The 23,764-nt window shown below is 45.3% G+C and overlaps 2 protein-coding genes across 2 annotated transcripts in view; one reads left to right on the top strand and one right to left on the bottom strand.

Annotated features, from left to right (window-relative positions):
* The window catches only part of Ltn1 (E3 ubiquitin-protein ligase listerin), a 50,371-nt gene extending 46,578 nt beyond the window's left edge, over positions 1-3,793 (top strand). Inside the window, exons 29-31 of the mRNA XM_075695944.1 lie at positions 1,615-1,809; positions 2,991-3,158; positions 3,657-3,793. Of these exons, the coding sequence (XP_075552059.1) occupies positions 1,615-1,809; positions 2,991-3,158; positions 3,657-3,716 (423 nt within the window). The 3' untranslated portion in view covers positions 3,717-3,793. The remainder of the gene's footprint in view (positions 1-1,614; positions 1,810-2,990; positions 3,159-3,656) is intronic.
* A 310-nt stretch (positions 3,794-4,103) lies between these two features.
* LOC142585294 (transmembrane protein 181) lies at positions 4,104-23,358 on the bottom strand. Its single transcript, XM_075695945.1, has 13 exons — positions 22,996-23,358; positions 19,205-19,391; positions 16,213-16,303; positions 15,608-15,741; positions 12,461-12,586; positions 12,224-12,304; positions 11,410-11,509; positions 10,744-10,871; positions 7,227-7,376; positions 5,599-5,701; positions 5,284-5,508; positions 4,426-4,492; positions 4,104-4,337 (listed from the first exon to the last, which is right to left on the bottom strand). Exons 1-13 carry the CDS (start codon positions 23,163-23,165, stop codon positions 4,271-4,273), a joined length of 1,629 nt encoding a protein of 542 aa, XP_075552060.1. The 5' UTR covers positions 23,166-23,358; the 3' UTR covers positions 4,104-4,270.
* Between the last annotated feature and the right edge of the window lie 406 nt (positions 23,359-23,764).

Raw genomic sequence — 23,764 nt, 5'->3', positions numbered from 1 at the left:
ATGAGATAAGTTGGGTGCATTTTTAGCCCGAAATCATTGCATCACAAGATCAATGAAATACAGTGCTGAAACAAACTGGGAGTTCTGCTGTGCCTCCAGAGATGGGGGGAGGGGGGGGTAATGACATCAAAACGAACATTTTCTGCATGATCAGCAATGATTACCCCTTTGCCTTCTTTGGGGAGTGACAGATTCTCAGCATAGTGCTAGCATTCAGGTGTCTAGCTTGGTGTAGGATTTGTCGGACGATCTCACTGCTGCCACCATTTGTTAGAGTTGTCGGACGATCTACGAGCTGTAGGCCGATCTCACCGCTGCCATTCAGATGTAAGATTTGGCAGTTGTAGCTGTAGGAAGGAGCTTGACTCTTTGTCTGGACTTAGGAGAGCAGGATTTATTTACATGTTATTTACAGTTGAACATGAGATACATCGACAGTCTAGCGCGACTCCCAAATGGAGCCTGCAAGACGAGCATACAGCAAACAGCTTACGAACACACAGCTCACGAGTACATTTCGAGCACGACAACGAGCACGACAACGAGCATGACGACGAGCACACACTAGCAGCCGACAATCGCTGCTTATAAGCACTCCGCTCGACGCATTAGTAGATGACCCGCCCTTTTGGAGGAGGCGGGCTCTCGACATGGAAGGGGAGGAGGGCTCACATACACGTGCCGCACACACACACACTGGTGTAATGGTTCGGAGCCGACGTCAGAGGGGCTTCGTAGAACTCTGAGCCATCTCGGGTAGCGCGCCCAGGTAGCACATTGTCTTGCGTCTTGGTCGGTGCAGAACAGGGCGGCGTTGTCGTGTTGCGCACAAAGTCTGCTTCGTCGAACTCGGAGCCGTCCCGGGTGGCGTGCCCGGGTAGCATATTGTCCGGTGTCTCGAAAAGTGCATGGGGAGGTTCCGCTAATTACCTCCCCTTGAGAACTCCCCTGAGCTGACCCCTCGCCACGTGGCTGCCGGTTATCCGCAGTTCTCTGAAGTGTGCCACCGTCCTGGTTGGATTGGAACACATGCAGCGGGCTGAAATAGCTGCTGGCCAATCCTAACATTGGCTTCTAAAAAAAAATCGGTGTTTTACCATATTGAAGTGAAGCTTATAAACTGTTTTATAGAAATTAACGTGTAGCATTTAGCTTGTAGTTAGTATGTAGAAGTTAAACCATGGTTACGGCTGAATTATGATTTCCATATCTTTTTTTTAGTGCTTGCTTCAGGTTTTTCAGATTTGTTAAAAACTTTTTGAATTATTCTTTCTATGTATCACTTCAATAACCAACAAATAAATATTACTTAGAAAATGTTCACAAACATTGAAATTGCCCATGTAGTTCAGGCATAGAGTGGTTTCAATGGTTGCAGCATCCCAAGTAGCACTATATGTGAAGCCAGTGTAATACTAGGGTGGCTCAATATAAGACCAACATTTGCCTACATTTTGCTCTCATGCTGAAGTTTTAAGACAATTTCGTACTAGTGCCTATAACCTAGTTGCCAGGATCCTTGTTACCCTTTCTATGGTTTCCATCGTGACATCGAAAGATGCCTCACCGTCATTTTCGGATTGGCGCCCTCTTCCTCTCTCATCCAATCCACAGGTGAAGGGTCGGCCTACAGCACGGGAAGTGGTTGCCACCTACACCATCGAGGAGGTGGCCATTGAACTGGTCGTCAAGCTACCATCCAACCACCCACTCGGTGTGGTCACCATAGATGGGGGCCGGCGTGTGGGTGTCAGCCAGAACCAGTGGCGCCACTGGCTACTGCAGCTCACCACCTTCCTGACCCACCAGGCAAGCTGCTCTTGCTTAAGCCAAAAACGACAAGTTTCAGTGTAAAATGTACTGCTAATTGTGAATGCTTCAGTCTTCTGGCTGCTAAAAGACACAGGTATCCAATAGTAATTTGTACCATGTGCAGACGGAAAGATGGCAGTATAGTTTTTGAGAGTGAATCTTAGTCAATATAAAAAGGAGTAACAGAAGCTGGGTGAGCTATGTAATTTAGAAAGCAGATAATCAGTTGTCTTTTAGAGTAGCAAAATAGGTGCTCAGGGAAGGGATAATAAAATACCAAGGACACCTGAGTACTTCTTATGAGTTGCGAGTGCGAAAGCATTAATGTCCAATTGAATGTTGCTGAGAAGTCCTTTGAGTTATGCACTGTTATGTAATGTTTTCGAGTTTTGCTGCGGGGTATGTCATCGAATTTTGCTGACCCGCTGTTCTTTCACTGCATTGGGTCATCGCATCTGCACTTCGCATTTCTGCGCTAAATGTTCGCTACATTGCTCGGGTCTCATCGCCGCCACTCACCGCTGCTCCATTCCACGTTTTCGAGCCAACATACGCTCACATTCTGAGCCACACTACGGTGCACATCGAAGGCATACTGTGTCGCGTCGCCATATCTGCTCTGTCGAGGCTTGCTGGTGACATGGCGATGCCCTCTCTCCTCACGCTACACCTGGCGTGCTACAACAGCAGCAGGTGTTCCGATTCGCCCGCTCTGCACCGTCCAGGTGCGCTCGTGATGTGGTGTCGCAGCCAATGGGAATTTCGTTGCTACAGATGACGCCGGCTTTTTCACTCAATAGGCCATTTGATGCCTTTGCATCAATAAGGGTGGAAGAGGATTAGGTGTCAGAGTGATGTTGTTACGAAATCGGCAAGCATAGTGTAGGCTTGGCTGATGCAGCATTCCCGAGTAGCACTGTACAAGAAGCCAACATGTACCCATTGTAAGGATAGCATGGCTCAGTGCAGAACCATTGTTGGCCAATATCAGTCCAGTATTGACACTGCCGTTAGTGTTGCTAGTGGGGATATTTGGTCTGTGGGAGAAGTCGTTCTTTACATAGGCAGTTTGCATTGATTATCACCAGGACAGTACTGTGTGCTAACAAAAACTTATGTGGCCTGTAGGGTAGAGTGGTCTTGGTGTATAGAACATGAAGATTATGCATCCGTTGCAGAATGGCTCTATCCTGGATGGCCTAGCCCTGTGGAAACGCAACGTGGACAAGCGCTTTGAAGGAGTAGAGGAGTGCATGATCTGTTTCTATGTTCTTCACGGTGCCACCTGCCAGCTGCCCAAGCTCTCCTGCCGCACCTGCAAGAAGAGGTTTCATTCCGCCTGCCTGGTGAGTTCTCTTTGTCTTGGACCAAAGGAGTCTCAAGAAGGTGTGCAGATATTGCAATCACTTAGTTTGTCTCACAAGTTATGCTCTGGTGGCGTGCTCACTTAGCCTGCAAGGAGCACTGCATATCCTGCCATCAAATGTGTTACAGTCCCAGTATTAAAAACAGCTGTCAATTTGCAGATTCGGTGCCCCTGGTTTTGATGCAGTGTAATGTCTCCGAGTATGGGTATGCCCTGCAACGCTTCACTGTAGTGTACTTGCTCTTGTAGTTCAATGGTAGGTTGGGGGCAGTAGTCATCATTATGGTTGCTGTTCATTCTTTGCAAATAACATCTTCTGTTCTAATTATATGCCAACAAAATATCTAAATAATTCACTGCATACTTAGTACTGTTTCTGTCACTTCTGCTGTCATTTCATGTGATGAAATGTGTCTTGCCAACCATTACCGATAATTAACACTATGTAATTGTCTTATTTTCTCTCTCTCTCATCCAGTTCAAGTGGTTCAACACGAGCAACAATTCCACGTGCCCATTATGCAGAAATGTCTTCTAATTTTGTCTACAAAACAATGTTAGTGCAGCCTGTTATAATGTTTGAAAACAGTGTTAATAAAAATACGACAGCGGGGAGTGATCAGTGTCTTCTTTGTGTAATGGTGTGTCCTCCGCATGCCAATAGCCGAAGACATGGTGTGTTAATATGAAAAGTAAAAAAATATAAGATACTAACCTGTTTGAAAGCATGGTGTTATCGAAGTTAGGGCAAGTTAAACTCAAAATATTTTGAGTAATGACTAATGACCTGTGTCTTCCTTGCATGAACAGCTTGAAACACAACGCACATTAAATAATACCACAAGGAGTAAAATACACTGTCGCTTCTTTTTTATATATATATAAACACGTGTTCTTCTCTTGGATAAGTGCTGCATCACCCTCAGAGTTAATTTGTAATGAAACATTTTAGTGTTGTTTGTACACAAGATAAAACATTAGCACTGTTTATTGCTATACAAAAATATGGTTTATTGTTTCAGTTGGCATTGTGTTATCTGGTGAATTTTATCTGTCACAATGGTTCATGCAAAGGCATCGTCGCTTCTTCATTCAGTCACTTTCCTCTTTGTCCTGTCCGAGTCGAACTGGGTTTAATAACCGTTCCTCGGTGTCTGACCTGCGTAGCATAACAATGTACATATTGATTACTAGTAGTGAAAATATTTTGCACTTCCTTCATGGCAAACGGGGTGTCATTCACTTACCCATAGATGACCTCCTCGTCAGAGTCATTCATCATAGATAAGGTTGGATTGTCCTTCAGGTGAGATTCTAGAGGAGAAAACATAGGCATAAGAACATTTGGAGTATATTCTCGTCTGGCGGTGCTCTGCAAATAATAAGTTTGTTTTGAGTATTAGAGAGTAACAGTAAGATAAAGGTAATTATGCTGTGTGCCCTGAAAAAGTTTGCAAAACAGTGCGAAACTTGAACATCTTTGGAGACGATGTCTACAACTGAACTTTTTTGAAGATTAATAACAGTAAGATAAAGACAGTTATAATAAAGATGTTGGTATTATGAAAGTAATTATGTCATTATGTGTCTTGTAGTAAAGTTAACAGGACATTGAGATACTTGAACATATTTGGTAGTAGTGCTCTATGACTGAACTTTTTTTGAATATTAGAGAGTAAGAGATAATTATGATACAGATGTCAGTACGATACAGATAATCATGGTAGGCGTCCTATAAAATTAGCATGACACCAATATATTTAAAGGGAACTTTCCTAAATGAAGACAAAATTTTGAGGGTGGGCTAGTCATGTGTTAGGTATGCCTGTGCTGTCAGTACAGGCATATATATATATATATATATATATATATATATATATATATATATATATATATATATATTCTATATAGGAGTCAGCATTTTTTTCCTATTATCAACATTTTATTTCTACATTACAATCATTGTGTGACATTATGTGACTTTTGGTGGAAATCACATTTTGTGGAAACATTTGGCAGAGTGCCATGACTTTTCGTGTGCCCTGGCAAGCTCTTTGCGTTAATTGTGCTGAAGAGTTTGTGTCATGATGCTGAACTTTCCTTACCTAGAAAAGCATTTGGTGGGGGCGAGTACACGTAAGCCATTGTGTACAGATAGAAGTTGAGCAACCCATAAAAGGACATAAACTCTGCAGAGCTCCCGTATGTTGTTGACAGGTCGGCCACAAAGTTGTCTTCGAGAACAGAAATCCCAAACCGCATCACTGTGATGACCACGCTTAGTGTCAGGACGATGAGCATGAGTGATGTCATGAACTTCAGCCGAACATCTGCAGAGAGCAAGAGTTTGACTCATAAGCCGTTACAATGACGGGGTTGTAAGGACATGCTACGTGTAGATGTGGAAGCAAGTGGCTTACCGAAGTAAGGCATTGATCTTAGCTCTGTGTATGCCTGCACAACTAGGTAGAGCAGATAGGCCAAGTATATTGATCCCATGGTGAAGAAAAATATCTTCAAGGCCTGCCAGAGAAAGATGAATGTGAAAAGGAGAGATTAACAGAATAAAGATGAATTGGCATTTTAAAAATTACAGCATGCAAACAAAGTGCCCTTCATGTGTATAAACCATGTGTCTGAAACCACAAAACATTTTTAGTACAAGATTTTTTATCTCTCTCCTCCCGCCTCCCCCTCCCTTCTTTTGAGATTTTCATTTAGGTACGCACATTATTTCTAGCAGTTTTGCTTAGCGATGTATGTTTCTGCCCTTGCATATCTTGCTGGACACAAATTTCTATGCTGGTATGGTGCATTTGCTTATTTGGAGGACCAATAGAAAAAGCTGCTGCAGGTACGCATGTTGACAACTCTTCGTAAGATTGTAAAGATGTTGAGTAAGGTTGGTTTTATGTTGGGTGATGATCATGTGAATGTCATTGACAAACGTGTTTTTGGAAATTCACAGAAAGTTTTGAGCAACATTATATGGTTATAAGCATAAACAAAGTAGCCAAGTGCTAATAATCTCTGCATGCTGTGTTTCGAATTGCAACTATGTGAATGAAAAACATCATTCATTGGTTTTATTGCTAACTTTTTCACACTATATGGTAATGTGTGTTCACTGACCGTGCTGCTAGACCTTCCATGAAGCTTTTCACTTTGTTGTGTGTTAATGTTGGTTATCGAGCCTGTGAAGTTTCCCACAGGTGTACACTTTGGAGAAGTGTAAGAAACTGCATGAATCTGCATAATGACATGCACAACTGTGCTGCTGAATGGTCGGTGTCTCTGTTCAGCATAATGACAGTGTATTTTTCAGTCTTTGATATGAGACCGACCGTGTTTGATATAGGGTATTTATTCGTGTACAAAGGGTCTGCCTCAAAACAGTCTGCACATATGTCACATGGTTTCGTTCTTCTGTAGGCAACACTTCCCACTCTCCTTCTCTTTCCTTTTGTCAGCTTCGCTGACATGGGTGCAAGAGAGCGTGAACTTTTTGTGAACACTGGGTGCTATTGATATTGCCTGTACTCTGTTGTGACGGTGCACTTCCGCAAGAGTTAGTCTGATGCAGTGTGTAGAGAGCAGTATGTAGGAACCATCTTTAAGATTCATACTTTTTGCATTCTCACTTGGTTTTGTACTAAAGAGCTCAAGGCACGATCAGCACCAGCTATTGCGACAGGAAAGCTTCAAACGGATGTTATAGCCGCATAGATGTATGAGTTAAAGCTTTGCATAATACATCAAACCATGGTCATGCACTTAACCTCTGATGAGAAATTTTATGAGGCTGAAGATGGCACAAGCGCCCATTGTGCAGAGATCCGGTGGCACAGAGAGGCATTGGAGAAATGGTTCAGCAGTCACTTGATGCACTCTGGTTAATAGCTCTTTTTAGACTCTGATGCTTTTCAGTGACAGGAGTGCATATCCAGTGTGAGACCATGTGCATAATTGGCTCTGAATTATGTTGGGCCCTAAGCATGTAGAAGCGGGTGTGCCTGTACCATTGAAGTGTAACAGGCTATATACTGACCGCAAATCCCTGTGTGTCGACTTTGTAGTTGTAAGTGGGGTCCCTGAGCTCGTTGTACCTCTGCCAGGATGCAAGCACAAAGGCAGCCGTCCACAGCATGCCCACCACGAGAAGCTTGGGCAGGTAAAAGGTTGCAAAGCGACGCTCATTCTGCAAACAATCCCAACAATGTGTTGTTTCATTGTGATTCAGCACATGTTATTCTATTTTTCTTGGTATGCACAAAATTTTGCCACCATGACCTTGGCAAAACATAGCTTCTAAGCGATTCTCCAAAGCATTTTATTTTCTCTCATCATACATTTTCTACAGTACATCTGTATCTGAGCCACTATTCATTGGCTGGAGGGCTTCATGCCCCAAAGCAACGCGTGGGCTATGAACAATAAATGCCTCTTCTGAACAGTGTTTCAGGCACCTTTCAATATTGGCTCACACTGGCTAGGCACAAGCATACCTGCCAACCCTCCTGGTTTGTCTGGGAGACCCGAATCCCGACCAATCGTCCCAATTTTACAGACACAGCTATAAGCCTCCCAAAAAGCTGCCTCAACCCCAACATGGAAAAAAAGCAAAAACGTTTTCTGCAGCACCAGTTGCATCTTTAATTATCCGCTAAGGAGCCTAGCCAAAGTCAGATTTAAATCCAGTCTATTTGTGTGTTGGCAGTGTCAGCCTAACTCAGTTCACTTCAGATCGCGGCATGCGTTGAGTGCGTGTGATGCAAAGGTCTAATATGCGTTGCACAATGGCCAGTTCCCATTAGTCAGCTTCGTCGCTGTACCAGCCGTGTTGTACGATTAAGCGTATTAAACATGGAAAGGGGGTCACTATCATGGGACATAGTGTCTGTTCCCTAATTGTAGGTGCACGTATGTGTCATCTCTGGTACAGTACAAGTACCGAGGCTATTGATAACTGTACTGGCAGCCACTCAGAACCGTTTTTCAGAAGTTGCTGTGGCCTTGAAAAAACAACTTTTGTGTTCCTCCCTTCCCTTCACGGTGAATCTCCCTAATTTCAATGTCCCTCAAGCTGACAGGTATGCACGGAGCATGTTAAGATCATGCATAATGGATCATTATTACCAGGAAGGACTAATTGGGGCCATCTACGAGTGCTTGGTCTCTTTTGCAGAAATGAACCAAGGGCTTTAGGTGTCTGTAGGTGCCTTTTTTGGAGCACAATGCTCAGCGACAACCTAAGAACTCGGTAGAAGCTCCTCCTACAAAACCACACTGCATTTGTTCTTTATACTACAAAACATATATGCACTTCCCGAGGGACGCCAACGTTTAAAAAAGGTCATCTTCACTGCAATGTTGCGAAAATGATGTAATTATGTAATTTGCTGGTTCACCTGCAAGAATTTCAGGAGGTTAGAAAATGGGGTTTGATGTGCTGGACAAGCGAAAATTTCATGTGGTCGAAAGATCATTACTGCAGTGAAATGAGGTTTGATGATATAAAGGTTAAACTTCAATTGGAAGTATCGTCGAAACTAGCCTCAAGTGCTTCTAGAACTTCATCAATAAAAAGAAGGCAACAATTTTTAAATGACAGCAGCAGTGAAGACAGAAGCTTCCCTCGGGTTTTCAATTTTCGGAACTGACGTGTAGGCTGTTTAACGATGTCTCAAACAATGGTAGATGCTCATGAGTGCGTGTTGTTTTGGTAATATTTTATATCAAGTGCAACTTTGTTTTCCCCGCCGTGAGTTGCTTTTATCCATCAGCACTTTGATAGTGCATGTACAAATTACTACGAGCAATCCATCCCATCATGTGGTGTTTTCACTCACACAAATTCCCTTAATTAATTACCTGATGGATTTCCGCAAAACCGTTACTTCCCTTAATTAATTTGCTCCACCTTGCAGGTTTCTGCAGAACTATTACGCCTAACTCTTGCCTTTGCGTCTAGTTGTTGACAAATTCGACTTCGCCCTGCCATTGGCTAGCCGCCTGGTTAGCTCATATGGTAGAGCGGCTGCCCTGTAAAGGTGGTGATCCTGGGTTCAAGTCCAAGACTAAGATGAACTTTTCTTCAACTGTGAGGCTTTTCTTTCGAAGAGCCCGTAGGGGTTTCCTTTGTAGCAATTGCTACGATTGGGTGGATCTCTCATTTTCCCTTAATTATTTACTGCTCTCCACCTTGCGGGTTTCCGCAAACTATTACCTCAAAAGCACACAGTTGATTTCAGACTGATCTTCAACCAAAGTTTGGCTAGCTGTCTAACCTCATACATTTTGAACACCGCCTGTGCAAGTTCCCTTATTCATTACTGTAAAATATTGTGCAATACTACACATTACTGTACAGCACTGTACAGGCGGTGAACAAAGCATGGGGAGGCTTCAGTGCCATCTGAACATGCACTAGGCCACCTTGCTTGCACGGAAATGCTGATCAAACATAATAAAGTATGAGGATGCTTCTGCATGCTTGCTGACCTGGCAACTATTGCTTAATGAGCCTAAAGAATGCAGTATAAGGTAAACTAGACAGAATGCAGTATAAGTAAAAACGAATGCTCCATCTACAGTAGCAACTTATCAGTTTTCACATTTGTGAAGCTACTGCTTTCCCACAAAGCATGGGCATTGCTATTGATAGTACTGATGCCAACAAATCCTCATAACTTTTTATTTTTTTTTGCGTGATCTGACTTAAACAAGTTGGAAACTAGGAACCAAGTGCATATATGGTAATTTCAGCTTTCCGTTACTCTCAGTACTTATACCAGAAAGGGAAAATTATTACTTTCATTCGTGTTCATTCATGTTTCATTCGTGAGATGCTTCTTTGAAGATTCACATGAGAAATCTAGAAAATTGTCTGAGCTGTTACTACTGCTGTACATCAATTCAAACCACCAATGATTAGGTTATAATTTTAGTATTGCAGCATACGTTAGGACTGCATTATCTTGAAATAAAATGTTAAAACATAAAAAGCACTGAAAATGAGCACATTTCTAGCATTAATGAAAAGATTAATGGAGTGGCCACCAGTTGTTGAAATCAATTTCGTTTACAGCACAGGTATTGGACGAATTTCTAGATGCAGTGTCAACATGCATGTCTAAATGTCGGTGCCACTGACTTTACTGCAGGAGGAAAGCATAACTTTGGAAAGGCAGTATTCGAGGAAGTCTGGTAGCATTTAATATTTTAAATATTATAGATGCCTTATTTTTCAAATTTTTTCTTTATTTTTTGTTTTGCTCAATGTGCCATTTGTTTTTGCTTTTCATTTACGTTACAGAGTTAATATATATTGATGGTTCACCTGACGGTGAGATTCCATAATGTCCAATAGCATATGCCTTGTGTGCATTTTCCACTCAACTTTCTCAACCTTTACAACTTCTCTTTTCCTGACCGAGCACTTTCTTGAAAGAAAGACCCAATGAGATTGTCTAGATGGCACCAGACTTGTTGCTGGGAACGTTCAAAGATACGTGAACACCCCCACCATACTATGCATGACGTAAGATGTGTTCACAATTTCTTACCTGGCGGATGCCGTGGTAGACGCAAAGCCAGAAGAGCAGCAGTGCACACAGAAATGATGCCTGGAAGATTGCATCCAGCATCCCTGGTATCCAGTTGTTCACGAGCAGCGACATGGGGAACACAGGGTCTTGAAGCAGAGAGGTGTGAAAAAGAGAAACAGATCCACTTGGACCTCTGCTTCAGAGCTAACACATCTCTTACTTTTGTTTGTTTAGGTTTACGTAAGACATTAAGAAGATTTACAGACTTTGTTAGAGCGCAGAGATACGTGAAACTCTAAGCCTCCCGTTGGCTTTCCCCCTCCCCCCCTTTTTTTTCCTGAGTCATGATGGAGAATCTGTTTCTTTTATGATGTTGCAAACAAATTATTTTTGGTTATTGATGTGCTGTTATTATTATCTATTAGAAGGTGTTATTGGCATCACTACTGAGCAGAAAATCTGACTCGGTTTAAATTGTTTTATATCTTTTGTAGGATCTGGTTGAGACATGTGATTTGCCATGGCCGAGACATAAAACGGGTATGAAAAGGGCAGGGTAATGACAGATGCGATAGTGTGATGCCTGCCATAACCAGGAAGCAGAGCGAGCCAGCACATAGAATAGATGTGCGCATTCATTGTAAGCAGTGGGTACCGCCTGTCGGTTAAGGTGGCGCCACTTACCGTTGTGCAGCAGCAGGCAGGGCAGGAGGATGGACATCCACTTCTGCTCGATGGACCAGTCTCGGAAGACGAACCTCCGCAGTGTGTGTGCAAACCAACACTGCACACACACGGTATGCAAAATAATGGTCAACTTGACGCTTTCGTCAAAAGGTCATATTTCGCACTTGGCAGTTTGCATATACAATGAACGCTTATGACTGCATTGCTTGTGCTTCAGCAGATGAGCTTCAGTGCAGAGCTGGACATTTTAAATTTCCTGCCCGCGAATTCTCTCCTGTGCAGGCGTCGTGTGACAAGGTGCGTGCCTCTTTAACAAGGTCGACGCTGCCTCTGAAAACTGCTCCTACTTTCAAAAATGCACATAAGCAGGCACACAAAAGCACGCACACAGACTTCGTGTTGCCTACGTGTAGTCTTGATGCCAGCTCTGATGTCAGCCTACGTAGGTGACGTCATGCCATGTATGCACAGCCGTGGCTCTGTGGCCTGTTACAACTGCCTGTAGACTGCTCCTTGGCCTCTAAAAATGTCTCTCCGTATTCATAGATAAATTCTGTCCATTGCACACAACGAGATAATTGTTCGCTGCTATTGGCGACTGGCAGGAGAAGTGTACTTGTCAAAAGCACAACCTCTTCAATAGACCACTTGGTCAAAGGCTAGGCGTTTTCACTTGCTACTTAACGTTCATGTCACAATTTCGAATAGGACATACTGTGTCCGTTGAACAGCCTACGCACTTCACTCATAGAAGTTGTCTAACCCTGTGTAAGCTTCTAACGCGAACGCGTCACTATTGTGCGGAGCTTACCGTGACGAAGAACGTTGCGAGTAGGAAGATGAACCGGAACCATATCTCCAGCTGAGTGAACGATGCGTTGTAGCTCTTGTACTGAAAAGTAATCAGACGTTGCGCTCAGTCGCAGTGAACTTTTCATCCGAATAGGTTGCATGTATCGCACTTTCATGGTTCATAATAGACCGAGTCGTAATGGCGACTAGAGGGAGACGTAAGAGACGTAAGAGGGAGAGCAACTGGTAAGCTTACATGAAACGTGACGTCATCGATGTGGTACTTCTCGTCGATGGACTCCAGGCCGTAGAACGTGACGGTCAGCAAATATCGCGAGTAATCCAAGAAGCCCAAATGCAGGACCGTGAAGGCATCGCACACCTGCAAGTTGTTCCATTTAAGGTAAACAAATGAAGAGGAAAATATTAGCATAGCTTGGGGGGGGGGGGGCAGATGAAAGCACATTTCTCGAGTATGATATAGTTTACACTTGCGCAGGCTTGATACAAAGTCAATTCCCGTTTGATCTCGGTTCATTTGACTTTTTTGCTTAATTCGAACGCAAAGAAAAGCCCCGGGGAGAAACCGCACATTGCTATGCAAGAAAAATGCATTTAGTTCAAATTAAGACAAAAGCGTGCTGCTTCTGTTAATTCGACCATCAACAGCGCCCTCTTCATGCGGATAACGTTAACTAAAACTGAAACCTAGAAAACAAGAAATTCAGCCGACAGCACTACTCTTTTTGCCTCTTGATTTTTTCGCCGCCGACGACGCTGTCAGCAACGTGACAGTCAAACGTTGAGACAGAATTTAAGCATGTCTGCACTCTTTGCTCTCGAAGTTCTGCTTCGAGAGGAAGAAGCAAAACTGCGGTCCACTTCAAGGAATAAAAGAAAGTTGCAGTTTCGCCCGAGAGACGAATTAAGCATCGATTCTAATAGCAAATTAGTGGACAGTTATACGAAGTAAGGGTATTATCGGCCGTATAAACTCGTAAATGCAAACGCAGGCATATTGACTCAATTAACAAGCATGGTGTCAAGCGCGCACAAGCAAGCATGAACACACCTCACTCGATGACCACGGAGACTCGCTGTCAAAATGCTGCAGTGAGGAAACGTGGCAGCAGCGGCGAGCGAATCGAACTTCGTGCTGCCGCTTGCATCAACGCGAACTAAGCCGTGAAAGCACCGGGCAGCTCTGACTCTGTACCCGTCGCAGATGGCTTTGAAGACACATTCTTAAACAGAATGACACGTCGTATCTGGCCGCACAACAATTGTCATCTGTCTTGTCCGCATTTCCTGTCTTTAACGCTGCAAGCCTCGTACTTCCAAGTCACAAAAGGCATGCGTGTTATCAACACGACTAAAGCATTCTCGGCAGGAAAGTTGCGAGCGCAGCGTTTTCAAGAAAGGAAACGCAAGACAGATGACGATTATTGTTGTGTGGCAAGATACGACCCAAACGGTGTACAGTCACCCGGAAAAGTTTATGGGGCACCGGTTTCACGATAAAGGCGGATTTCTGCTCTGTTAAGCCGTAGCACTTATAATTTAATGGATCACAATACAGTTCGCAAGTACTTCTACAGATCAACGTTTTTAATTAGAGGCTATGTGTTTAGCGGAAATTTGGCTCTTTCGCAAGTGCCGCGTCTCGTAAACTTTTGCGGGTGACTTTAGATTTGTTTAAGAGTGTACAGCGACTCGATCGGGCGCGCGCGGAGTAGAACGCGCCTCACCCCCCCCCCCCCCCCACCTCCTTGCCCTCCCCTCGAAGCCTAGCGCTGCGCGCAAAGGAAGGCGGTGCGCTTCCTCCCCGCTTTCCTCCGTTGCGTGCGCGATATTGAGCCGCAATCGCCGGCTTATCCACGCACGCTTTCACTCGCATGTATACGGCACGCGGTCACGATTTTATCGCCCTTAGAGACGCACGGTACGATTCGGCGTCTGATCCGACGTGCGGCGCCGCGTGCTCCGGCATGCGGCATACGACGATTCGGGGCACACGGTGCGTGCATCAGAAAGATCGAGCGGCGCGTAAGCTCCGCCCAGATACAGCCCCCCAGCTTGACTTCATATCCACGTCGAGAAACGCAATGTAAACAAATCTGCACAACACTGTTTCGCTTTGCGCGACCACTGTCAATAAAATTATGCCCCTGCGAGTGACAGTACACTTCACGACGGCGCGTTGTCCACTGACGGCTCCGCCAACAACCAGTGATAGGGCGGTAGGCCTAGCTTGGCGGACGCTGCGGCCGACCGCGCTTGCGATCCAACGCGAGCTCGTCAAAGAGCGCTTATTTTTGCCAAAACAATTAACACTGTACACTTAGGTCGCCCGTAATTAAATACAATTTGTTTACTCGACGCAGTCGTTGCGAAAGGCAAACGTGCAAGCGAAGCGAGCAGCCTCGCTCAGACGGTCGGTGTGTGCTGTCTGCCGGCAAAATGCCCCCGCGTCGCCGCTCGCGATCTCGCCAGTAGCTTGGTGCTAGTGTACAAGGCGCTGCTTTGCATAACAGGCACACGTTCGAGATAATTTTGCTGAACTGGTAACTATTTCGTGTCGGAAACAAACTGCAGCAGGCAATGTAAAAAAAAAACTGCAAGAAACCGGTCAGCCAGCGCCGCCTCCGTGGAGGAAACGTCAGAGAAGGTCACATGCCAGCCACGCTGTCATTGGCTGCGGCCAAACGACGGTGCGGTTGTCGGACGCGTCGGACGATGAAAATCTGCCCGGTTTGTCATACGCCGGACGTCCGATGTTCCGGCGCGTCGGACGCCGGATCGGACTGTGCGTCTCCCGCTTTAGACTTTATACGGAACCTCACGGCGATGGCGACGGCAGAAATGGGCCTGGAATGTCCATATAATTGCCATCGCAATAAAATAATTCGGCCATATCTTGCCGTCCCGCAAGGGTAGGTTTAACAGGAATCGACTGTGTTAGAGAATGACGCAAAACTCAAAGTTGCGACACCATCGCCGATTTTTTCAAGGCTTCTAACGGCGGCGTCGCAGGTTTCGACAACGTTTGTCTAGGGCTAGTTTTGTGTTGCTAGAAAACGGCGCATGAAAATAAACGGAAGTCCTGTTTGGCAACTTTTGGAGCTTCGTGAGAGGGGGGAAAAAAAACTAAATCTGCAATGTCGTTTACTGACGTCATTATTGTCGTGGTTTGGATGCAAATAAAGTTCGGCATTACATTTTTTCAAGCCTATAGACTCACTCTTTTTTTTTTTTTTTTAATAAGCGATTCGCCTACTTTCCTGCAACCAGGCTGTCTTACTGGTCTAGTTATTATGAACGTCGCTGTTATATTCATCATGTGCCTGCTACACCAATTGCGTCGCGAGCATATTGAGGGAATCTTTGGAGGCGTCATACTCGCCTTCTTCGAGCAGGTGAGCTGGCGCACCCGTATGTGCGGTCGTACTGCGCCGTAAGCGTTGACCACGTGGCCCTTGCTGGTGATGCCCTGAATGTTGATTTCGAGGTGGAACGCCTTCCGAAACGTCTCGTCCTCTGCAGAGAGACACACATCGCTATGCAAGTGACCTGTTGTCAAGTTCACAGTGGAATATGGCACTGCGTACTAGCGTGAAAAAACGCAGCAATTGTCATTCGGTGTTGCAAAATGTAACTCGTTAGCTTTGGACAAGAAACAGAAAATAAATGTTATACTTCTACATTTTAATACGGACAAGGGTGGATGAGTCTCCAATAATACAAAAAAGTTAAATCGTAGAGTGAACATGATTTTTTTTTAAATATATAATGTTCTGCTACATGCAGACATACCGCATACTTAAATTCAGAACTATGCGACAGTGTTGCCTTTCTTGATAGTCCAACGAGCGTTGTCGTTACGTGAATGTGTGCTCGTTCTACAGGAATCGGCAAATAGGGGAAGTTAGCTGGCTCGTAAAGATACGTGCGCGTTATTTTGTTTGCGTTACCGCAGCTACTTATCAGCGGGTGTGGGCAAAGTCATACCGTCTTCCTCCTTTGTGGTGATTTGCGCGATGACCCACAGCTGCTGACTGTACGCCGATAGCGGAGGAGTCTTTAGTACAAATGGCCCCGTCTGGAAACAACGAGAAAAAAAAAAAGGAGGAAAATAATCACAATGAGTTCCCGTAGTTATTGGCGATCGTCGACCAGAATAGATGGTTGGGCTATATAGTTGGTTCGACATAAGAATTCTGGGCTTTTACGTTACAGAACCGCGATCCGATTATGAAGCGAGCCGCTGCTATAGATTCCGTGTTAGTTTTGTACGCCTGGGTTTCTATAGGGTGCGGCTAAAATGTAAGTACACGAGCGTTCTTGCGTATCTCTTCCATCGATATGCGGTCGTCGGGACTGGGATCGCACCCGTGACCTCGGGCTCGGAAGCGCAACGCCATAGCCACAGAGTTTACCGCGGCGAGTATGGGGAATGGTAAGGCAGCGCCGAATACATTCAGTGCCTGCGTGTGGCCATATAGACGTCTCCCCTTCATTAACGTATTTCATGCTGATTTAGCAAATTCTGACTTACCAGTGTCAGCTGCATGATTTCACCCTAAGCTTGCAATTGGCGATCTTACTACGACGTTATAAACAGAACAACTCGTCTGCTTGTCGCGAGCTCGTGCCAGGAGGGGAAGGATACTACCAGGGGCGAAATATGGCAGACAAAGCAAAATTTTGTCTCATCTGCCAATTAGCACACCCGTTCCACCTAACCGCTTCTGTTACGGCTGAAGCGTTACCACTTGTTTGTAAGCTCTGCGTCGCTGTGAGAGAGGGTTGGCAAAGACAGACAGAAACAAAGATAGGGAGGTTACGAGGAAGCTTCTGCTCGGGCCCAACTCCGACACGGCCTATTCAAATACATGTAAAACGCAAAAAAAAAACGTTTTTCTGAGATAACCCCTGGACCGATTTTAATGAAACTTGTTGCATTTGAGAGAGAAAGCTAAATTCTAGTGACTGTTGAAACGGAATTTTGATTTAGGGCCTGAATTTTCTGAAAATAATTTTCAAAAATTTGAAAGTTCGGAAAAAATAGACGCACGAGGTTTATAAATTAATAGCTCTGCATCAAAAACAGATATCGTAATTCCGTAAAAGCATCCGTTAGATCATTCAAAGCGGACAAATTCGATATGTCAATTTATATATTACGTGAATTTGTTACGTAGTTTACAAGGGTTCTGCAAAAGCTGTATTTACACATTACTACACATTACTAAATTTCGTTAGATTCATGTTTGGCACATCAATTTTGTCCGCTTTAGGTGCAGTATCAGATGCAATTCGCAGAATTGTGATATAATTTTTCCTTGCTGAGTTAGAGAATTGTGAGCTCGATAGCTTCATTTTTTGAAAATTTTCGACTTTTGCCAATGTTTAATAAAAAAATTGACAATCTAAATCAACAATTTGAAACCAAAAGTCACTAGATTTTAAGTCTTTTTTTTAATGCAACAAACCTCGTCAAATTCGGTGCAGTGGCTGCCGAGAAAAACGAACTCTCGTTCTACATGTATTTAGATGGGAGCACGCGAGCTAAAGCTTCCTCTTAAGAGGAAGCTTTAGCTCGAGTGCTCCTATCTAAATACATGTAAAAGGAGAATTCGTTTTTTTCGGCAACCACTGCACCGAATTTGACGAGGTTTGTTGCATTTAAAAGAAAAACTGAAAATCTAGTGACTGTTGGTTTCGAATTTTTGAGTTAGGTCTTCAATCTTTTATTAAAAATTGGCGAAAATCAAAAATTTTCAGAAGACGAAACTGTCAAGTTTACAACTCTGTAACTCAATTACCAAAGATTATAATACAATTCTGTGAATTGCATCTAAAAGTACATCCATAGCGGACAAAATTGATATGTTACACATGAATATAAAAAAAATTTAATCATAGGGAAATACAACTTTTGTAAAACCGTTGTAACCAACGTAACAAATTCATGTAAGATGTAAAATGACATATTGAATTTGTCCGCTTTGAATGATCTAATGGATGCCGTTTACAGAACCGCGATATCAGTTCTTGATGCATAGCTATCAATTTGTAAACTTCGTGCTTATATTTTTTTTCAAACGGTCAAATATTTGAAAATCGTTTTAGGAAAATTCAAGCCCTAAATCGAAATTCCGCTTCCAGCAGTCACTAGAATTTCACTTTCTCTTTCAAATGCAACAAATTTCATCAAAATCGGTCCAGGGGTTATCTCATAAAAACGTTTTTGCGTTTTACATGTATTTGAATAGGCCGCGTCGGAGTTGGGCCCGAACTAAAGCTTCCTCTTAAGCAGAATATCGTCCGGTTTGCTACCCTACGCTGGAGGAGAGAGGGAAAAATGGATGCAAAGGGAACACAGAGTCAAGGAGAAGAGCAGCTGGGGCCCGCGTTTACGAAAGTTGTCTCACTTAAGGGGGCGTTTTCTGATTGGCCAGGCGCCAATCGCGATTGCGGTCGGAGCGACATGGTTGCCGCGACTATTGCCAATCGCAGACGGCCTTTTTTTGCGCCCAAGCGAAACTTCGTAAATGAAAGCCCTTATCTGCAAACGCTTGCGCGCACGGGGGAACGACGTTTCGCAGCTCGGAGATGTCGCTGCTCAACTTTACAGTCCACCCCTAAAGTTATCGGGACCACAGCGCTTAGATGACGCGGACGAGGAAGAATGAAAGGGACGGGAAACAAGTGCACAAGGATCGAGACGGGCGACCACAGATAAAATGGTCCTTGTCCGCGTCACCTATAAGCGCTGCGATCCCGACAACTGTATCAGTTACTCAAGTATTATTGCGCAACAAAAATGACACGGACAGAAGAAAAGAGGAACGCACACCAACCTGCCCAGAATGCTGCTCTCATTAACTGTGTCGAACCAACTGGCCCAAGAAGTCTGTTCGCCACAGTCCTAAACCGAAGTCGCGAAATAGTTTTATCCCTACTTCGAGCGTCGAGTGCGTCCGAAGCGCCCACTCACCGCCATGTTCAGCTTGGTGGCGTTGTCTCCCGGCGTGCCCAGCTCGGAGGCGGATCGCACCACGGTGACGGTGATGGGTGGCCCCGCGAGTCCGATGAACAGGCAGAGGCACAGGCAGGCGAAGAACACCAGGAACATGACGACGAACTCGCGCTTGTGCATGGTGTACAGCCGCATCTGCACCGACCTGCGCCCCGCCGCGCGAGTTCGTGTACGCATTTCCATTTACGGCGTCGTATACGTCTGTAAGCCGCACTCGCTCGCGTCATCCGCGCCCGCGTGATCTCGCGCGCGTGCGTGAAATTTTAAACGATCGCATCAGGAATACTAGAAAATGTGTAGGGGTTAAACTCTGTAAGGCGGACGGCGTACTTACTAGTATGAGCCCCGCAAAAGTGGGTGGTAAAAATACAAAATATTTTTTGCCATCAAATGTAGCGTCTAAATGCACTTTCTCATATCATTTTGGTTTATTTGAAAGTAATTTCTTCAATATGCCTCGAATGCTTCCTACTTTAGGAGTAATGGAACGTGTTGCCTTTAATAGGTCGGAGCTATTGGTTCCCTCGCTGAATATTGCGGAGAAACACGCGATATGGCGCGATGGGTCCTTGGTTTCGCTTTTCCGTTTCAGGGAGCGTTAAGAGAATATCCTGCCTTGACAGTTGCGCTGAAGAATTGCAAAAAAAAAAAAAAAAAAGAAAACCACACTTTCTGAGAAGTATTGTCGGACACCAAGTTTATCGAGCCAACTCAATTTCACTGTCGAAATAAAATTTCATTGTTTACTGTGAGGTGGTTGAAACCGGAGAGCCATCTGCGCGGTTAATTTGTTCGCAGTGATGCGCCTGTGTTGTTGAGAAGCATGTGTTCCTGGAAAACAGCTTGTTCGCAGATCTCGCACTTCTTTTCAAATGTTCTTGAAAGTTGAATAATAATAATAATAATAATAATAATAATAATAATAATAATAATAATAATAATAATAATAATAATAATAATAATAATAATAATAATAATATAGCTCCTAATTGCTCTGTGGTGAGCCGACACGAGCGCTTGAAAATTTGTCCATCACGCAGGAAATAATTCACCGAGTCGCAGTCGAATTCGTAATACATCTGTTGCGCGCGACGCTGTTAATATATTTCCTTTCTTCCTCATTATTTTATTTATGCACAGGACAAGAGTAACAGCGTTAGCATCTTAAGGCTTCTGCGTTTTCTAATGTCATCTCGTAGTCGTTCGTTTAGCTATTTGCATTCGTGTATTCGCTAATAATTAAACCCGTGAACAGGACACGTGAAATACAAACAAGCTCTTATGCGGAGCGTTCATGTGACACCACATACACCATATTGTTATCCCATTAACAGCTTTCACTGTGCTGCCGGAGATGAGCGAATCAAGATAACGCGTAGTTTTTCGCCGTTCTGGCTGTGCAATACTACGGTGTCCTCGATGACGTCAGCGCATGCCCCCTAATATGTAGTCACACGGTTAACTGTCCCCGTTCCTGCTTATTAATAAGGGGCTGTAATGTCGAGGCTGTTTTCACGTGGTCTGGCACGTTCCTGTTGTTCCTTTCCGCATGTATAACAATGACTGTAGACGCGCCTAAAGGTCACCCTATCCATCCCTTTTGCAAAGCTGCGTACTAGATTACGCCACTCGCGCTTCAGCCGGCAGGGGACGGGAAGGGGGAGGGGGGCGGAGGAGGTGTGCACGTTGCGCGGGAAGTGGTTAACCGCGTAAGCGGCTTAGTGCTCTGCAATATAACGAAGTAAGAATGGAGCAGGTCGGTGGAACGCATACGTGCTTTGGGACGCACCGAGCTTTCTCGGCTGCGAGCGAAACTGGATGTCTGTTACGCAAACAAAATCCGCGTTTTTTTATCCTGAGAAGCGTGCTTTGCCGCATTAATTGTATTTATGCGACGAAGCCAAAATTGCAAAAAAAAAACTTTTTTTTTTTGTAAAGCGTGCTTTGCTGTACTATTGCTCTTTATGTGGCAAAGCCAATAGTGCATCACTTTATTTTTTTATGTAAAGCGTGCTTTGTCTCACTGTTACTCTTTATGCGGCGAAGCCAGAGGTTTATAACATACATGTGTGTGTGTGTGTGTGTGTGTGTGTGTGTGTGTGTGTGTGTGTGTGTGTGTGTGTGTGTGTGTGTGTGTGTGTGTGTGTGTGTGTTGTGTGTGTGTGTGTGCGCGTGCGTGTGAGTGTGTGTTTGTGATGCCTGCTTTGCCCTCGTGGAATTATTCTTGCGGCGAAGCCGAATGTGTAGGATGCTTTTCTAAAATTAGTTGTTTTTACCTGAAAAAATCTCGTTTTACATCAGCGGTGCGCTCTTCCTTTTGTGCCGACGCCGGTGGCTCCAAAAACTTTTTGTTGCATCGATGTTTATGAAGGAAACAACGTGAATTCTGTGGAATCATTTGCCACTTCATAAAGGCGAACAGCCGTAAGCACAACTGCGTCTCGCGTGGCGCTCGCCGCACAGTGCCTTAGTATGAAACATAAAGTGAGCATTAATAAGTAAATCGCGTTTCGAAATGACAGAAGCGAATCTGAAAGAATAGGCATAGTGAAACATCTGTTTGTCGTCTCGTTGCTTATCGCCTTCCAGTATCACTGAGCGCGCCAAGGAGCCAGCGCAGTCGACCGCTATATCAGTCCCATGGTTTGCGTTAAGCTGTCGCACACTTTACAATACTATACCAAAGCCCTAGAGATATGACAACTCACCAACAAGTGCTACGTTATCACTCGTCAGTACTGTCCGTGCCGATCATATTCAAATCGCTGAATTCGTACGGGCAGTACATATACACCTGATGCCCGTCTCCGTAATAAATATTTCAATATTTCGACCGCCACATCTCTATATTGGAAAATGCCGGGAGGCTGGTTCGCTTTGTGAAACAGTAGATGATGTATCTATTCCTACGCTAAATCCATCTAGCTTTATTGAGCGCTGTTGCGCACATAACTTGTAGATACCATCTGTGCCTTCAGAGCGGGGTTATGACACTACCCCCCCCCCCCCGCCCCTCCTACTATGCAGAGGCCTGCCGAGATAACTGGAGAAGCGAACAGGAAGTCATTTCGGTAATGCAGGACGACAACACACGCTAGCTGGCTACTTACGGGAACGAGGCAGCCGCCACTCCATTTACGACCAGCCCCAGCCTCGGACGATGTAGGTTTTGCGCTAACAGCGCAAATGACCACAAGTGCTATCGCGTATTCGACTCCTTTGTAAACGCCGTCAACCATAGTTGTCCTGCCGCCAGTTCCTCACAGTCTGATAAAAAGACTGGATCGAATCGGACGTAATATCCAATCAAGGGATTACAGATGAGCGCGACGGATTCTCTGATAAAGTGCACACGGTTCGGAAACGTCTGTTTATACTTCCCATAGGTCTTTTTCAGTGCGGCCCTGTTAGGCTGGGAGTCTGAGAAAGTGAGCGGGTTTGCAAGCTTCCTTCGTGTTCGTCTTGTCGTACGTATGCGTTACTCGCGTGTGTGTTGTTGCGACCAAGCGGCGCGGATAAGACCAACCCTTTCGGAGGCGAACCGCGCGCTAAATTCTCCGCGACGCAGTGACAGTCTGCAACGAAAGTCGCCGGGGCAAACGCGCAATTCCAAGTCCGCGAAGAGCGCGTTGAGCCGGCTCTAAAAGAGCCAGCCGGCGCGATCCCGCCACTGCGGGAACGGATCCGTTATGCACACGGGAGGAGAGTGAAGGCGGGACGCGTGCATGTGTATGCGGCGCACAACGCACCTTTCGCACCGGTCATGGTAGTAGGCGGGGGCGATGAACTTGCCGAACTGGCTGCAGAAGAAGCCGAAATGGGACAGCATGTAGCGCGCCTTGAGTCTCCAGCTGGCCAAGTTGAAAGTGCGGCCCGCCGGTTGACCGACGCCTCCGCCGCCACCGCTCGGGTAAGGCATGCCGCGCTAGCGCCGCCGCGTCGACGACGACCGACGGGGGGAGCAGCACCTCCTCCGACGGGCGACAGGAGACGCGCGTTCTGCGCAGCGCCCGAGAGGCGGCTTCATCCGTTGCCCGCCGCCTTCACAACCGACCGGCGCCGCGGCCCTTCGATACGAGGGCTGCCGCAGCGTTGTCGCGAGCGATATGGGCGAGGGTGCGCTATAAACGCCACAACGGCAACCACACGCACAACGCACGCACTCTGTAGAAACAAAACGTGACAAAACAAAAGAGATGAGACTCCACTTCTCTCCTACCCTTCTTTCTCCGCACCCCGTTTCCCTCTTTCCACGTGTTCACAACCGGGTCTCTGCGTGTGCGTTCATGTGTGTACTTGCCGCCTCCCCCCTCTTCCTTTCCTCCCTCTCTCTCTCTCTCTCTTCGTGTGTGCGTTCACGCTCATCCGTCTGTGTGCGTGTGTGTGCGCGTGTACTCCTCCTGGTCGCTTGCTGCACAAACGCACTGCTTCCTCCTCCCCCACTCTCTCTCTTTCTCAGTTTCTCCTCGCTCTCCATGGCCTCTCCTCTGGGTGTTGGTATCTCCCTGATCGCGTTCG

Source organism: Dermacentor variabilis, chromosome 6 (assembly GCF_050947875.1).
Source record: "Dermacentor variabilis isolate Ectoservices chromosome 6, ASM5094787v1, whole genome shotgun sequence".
In the NCBI taxonomy this organism is placed as follows: Eukaryota; Metazoa; Arthropoda; class Arachnida; order Ixodida; family Ixodidae; genus Dermacentor; species Dermacentor variabilis.
Note: the sequence above shows the minus strand (reverse complement) of the source record. Positions and strands in the feature narration are given on the sequence as shown.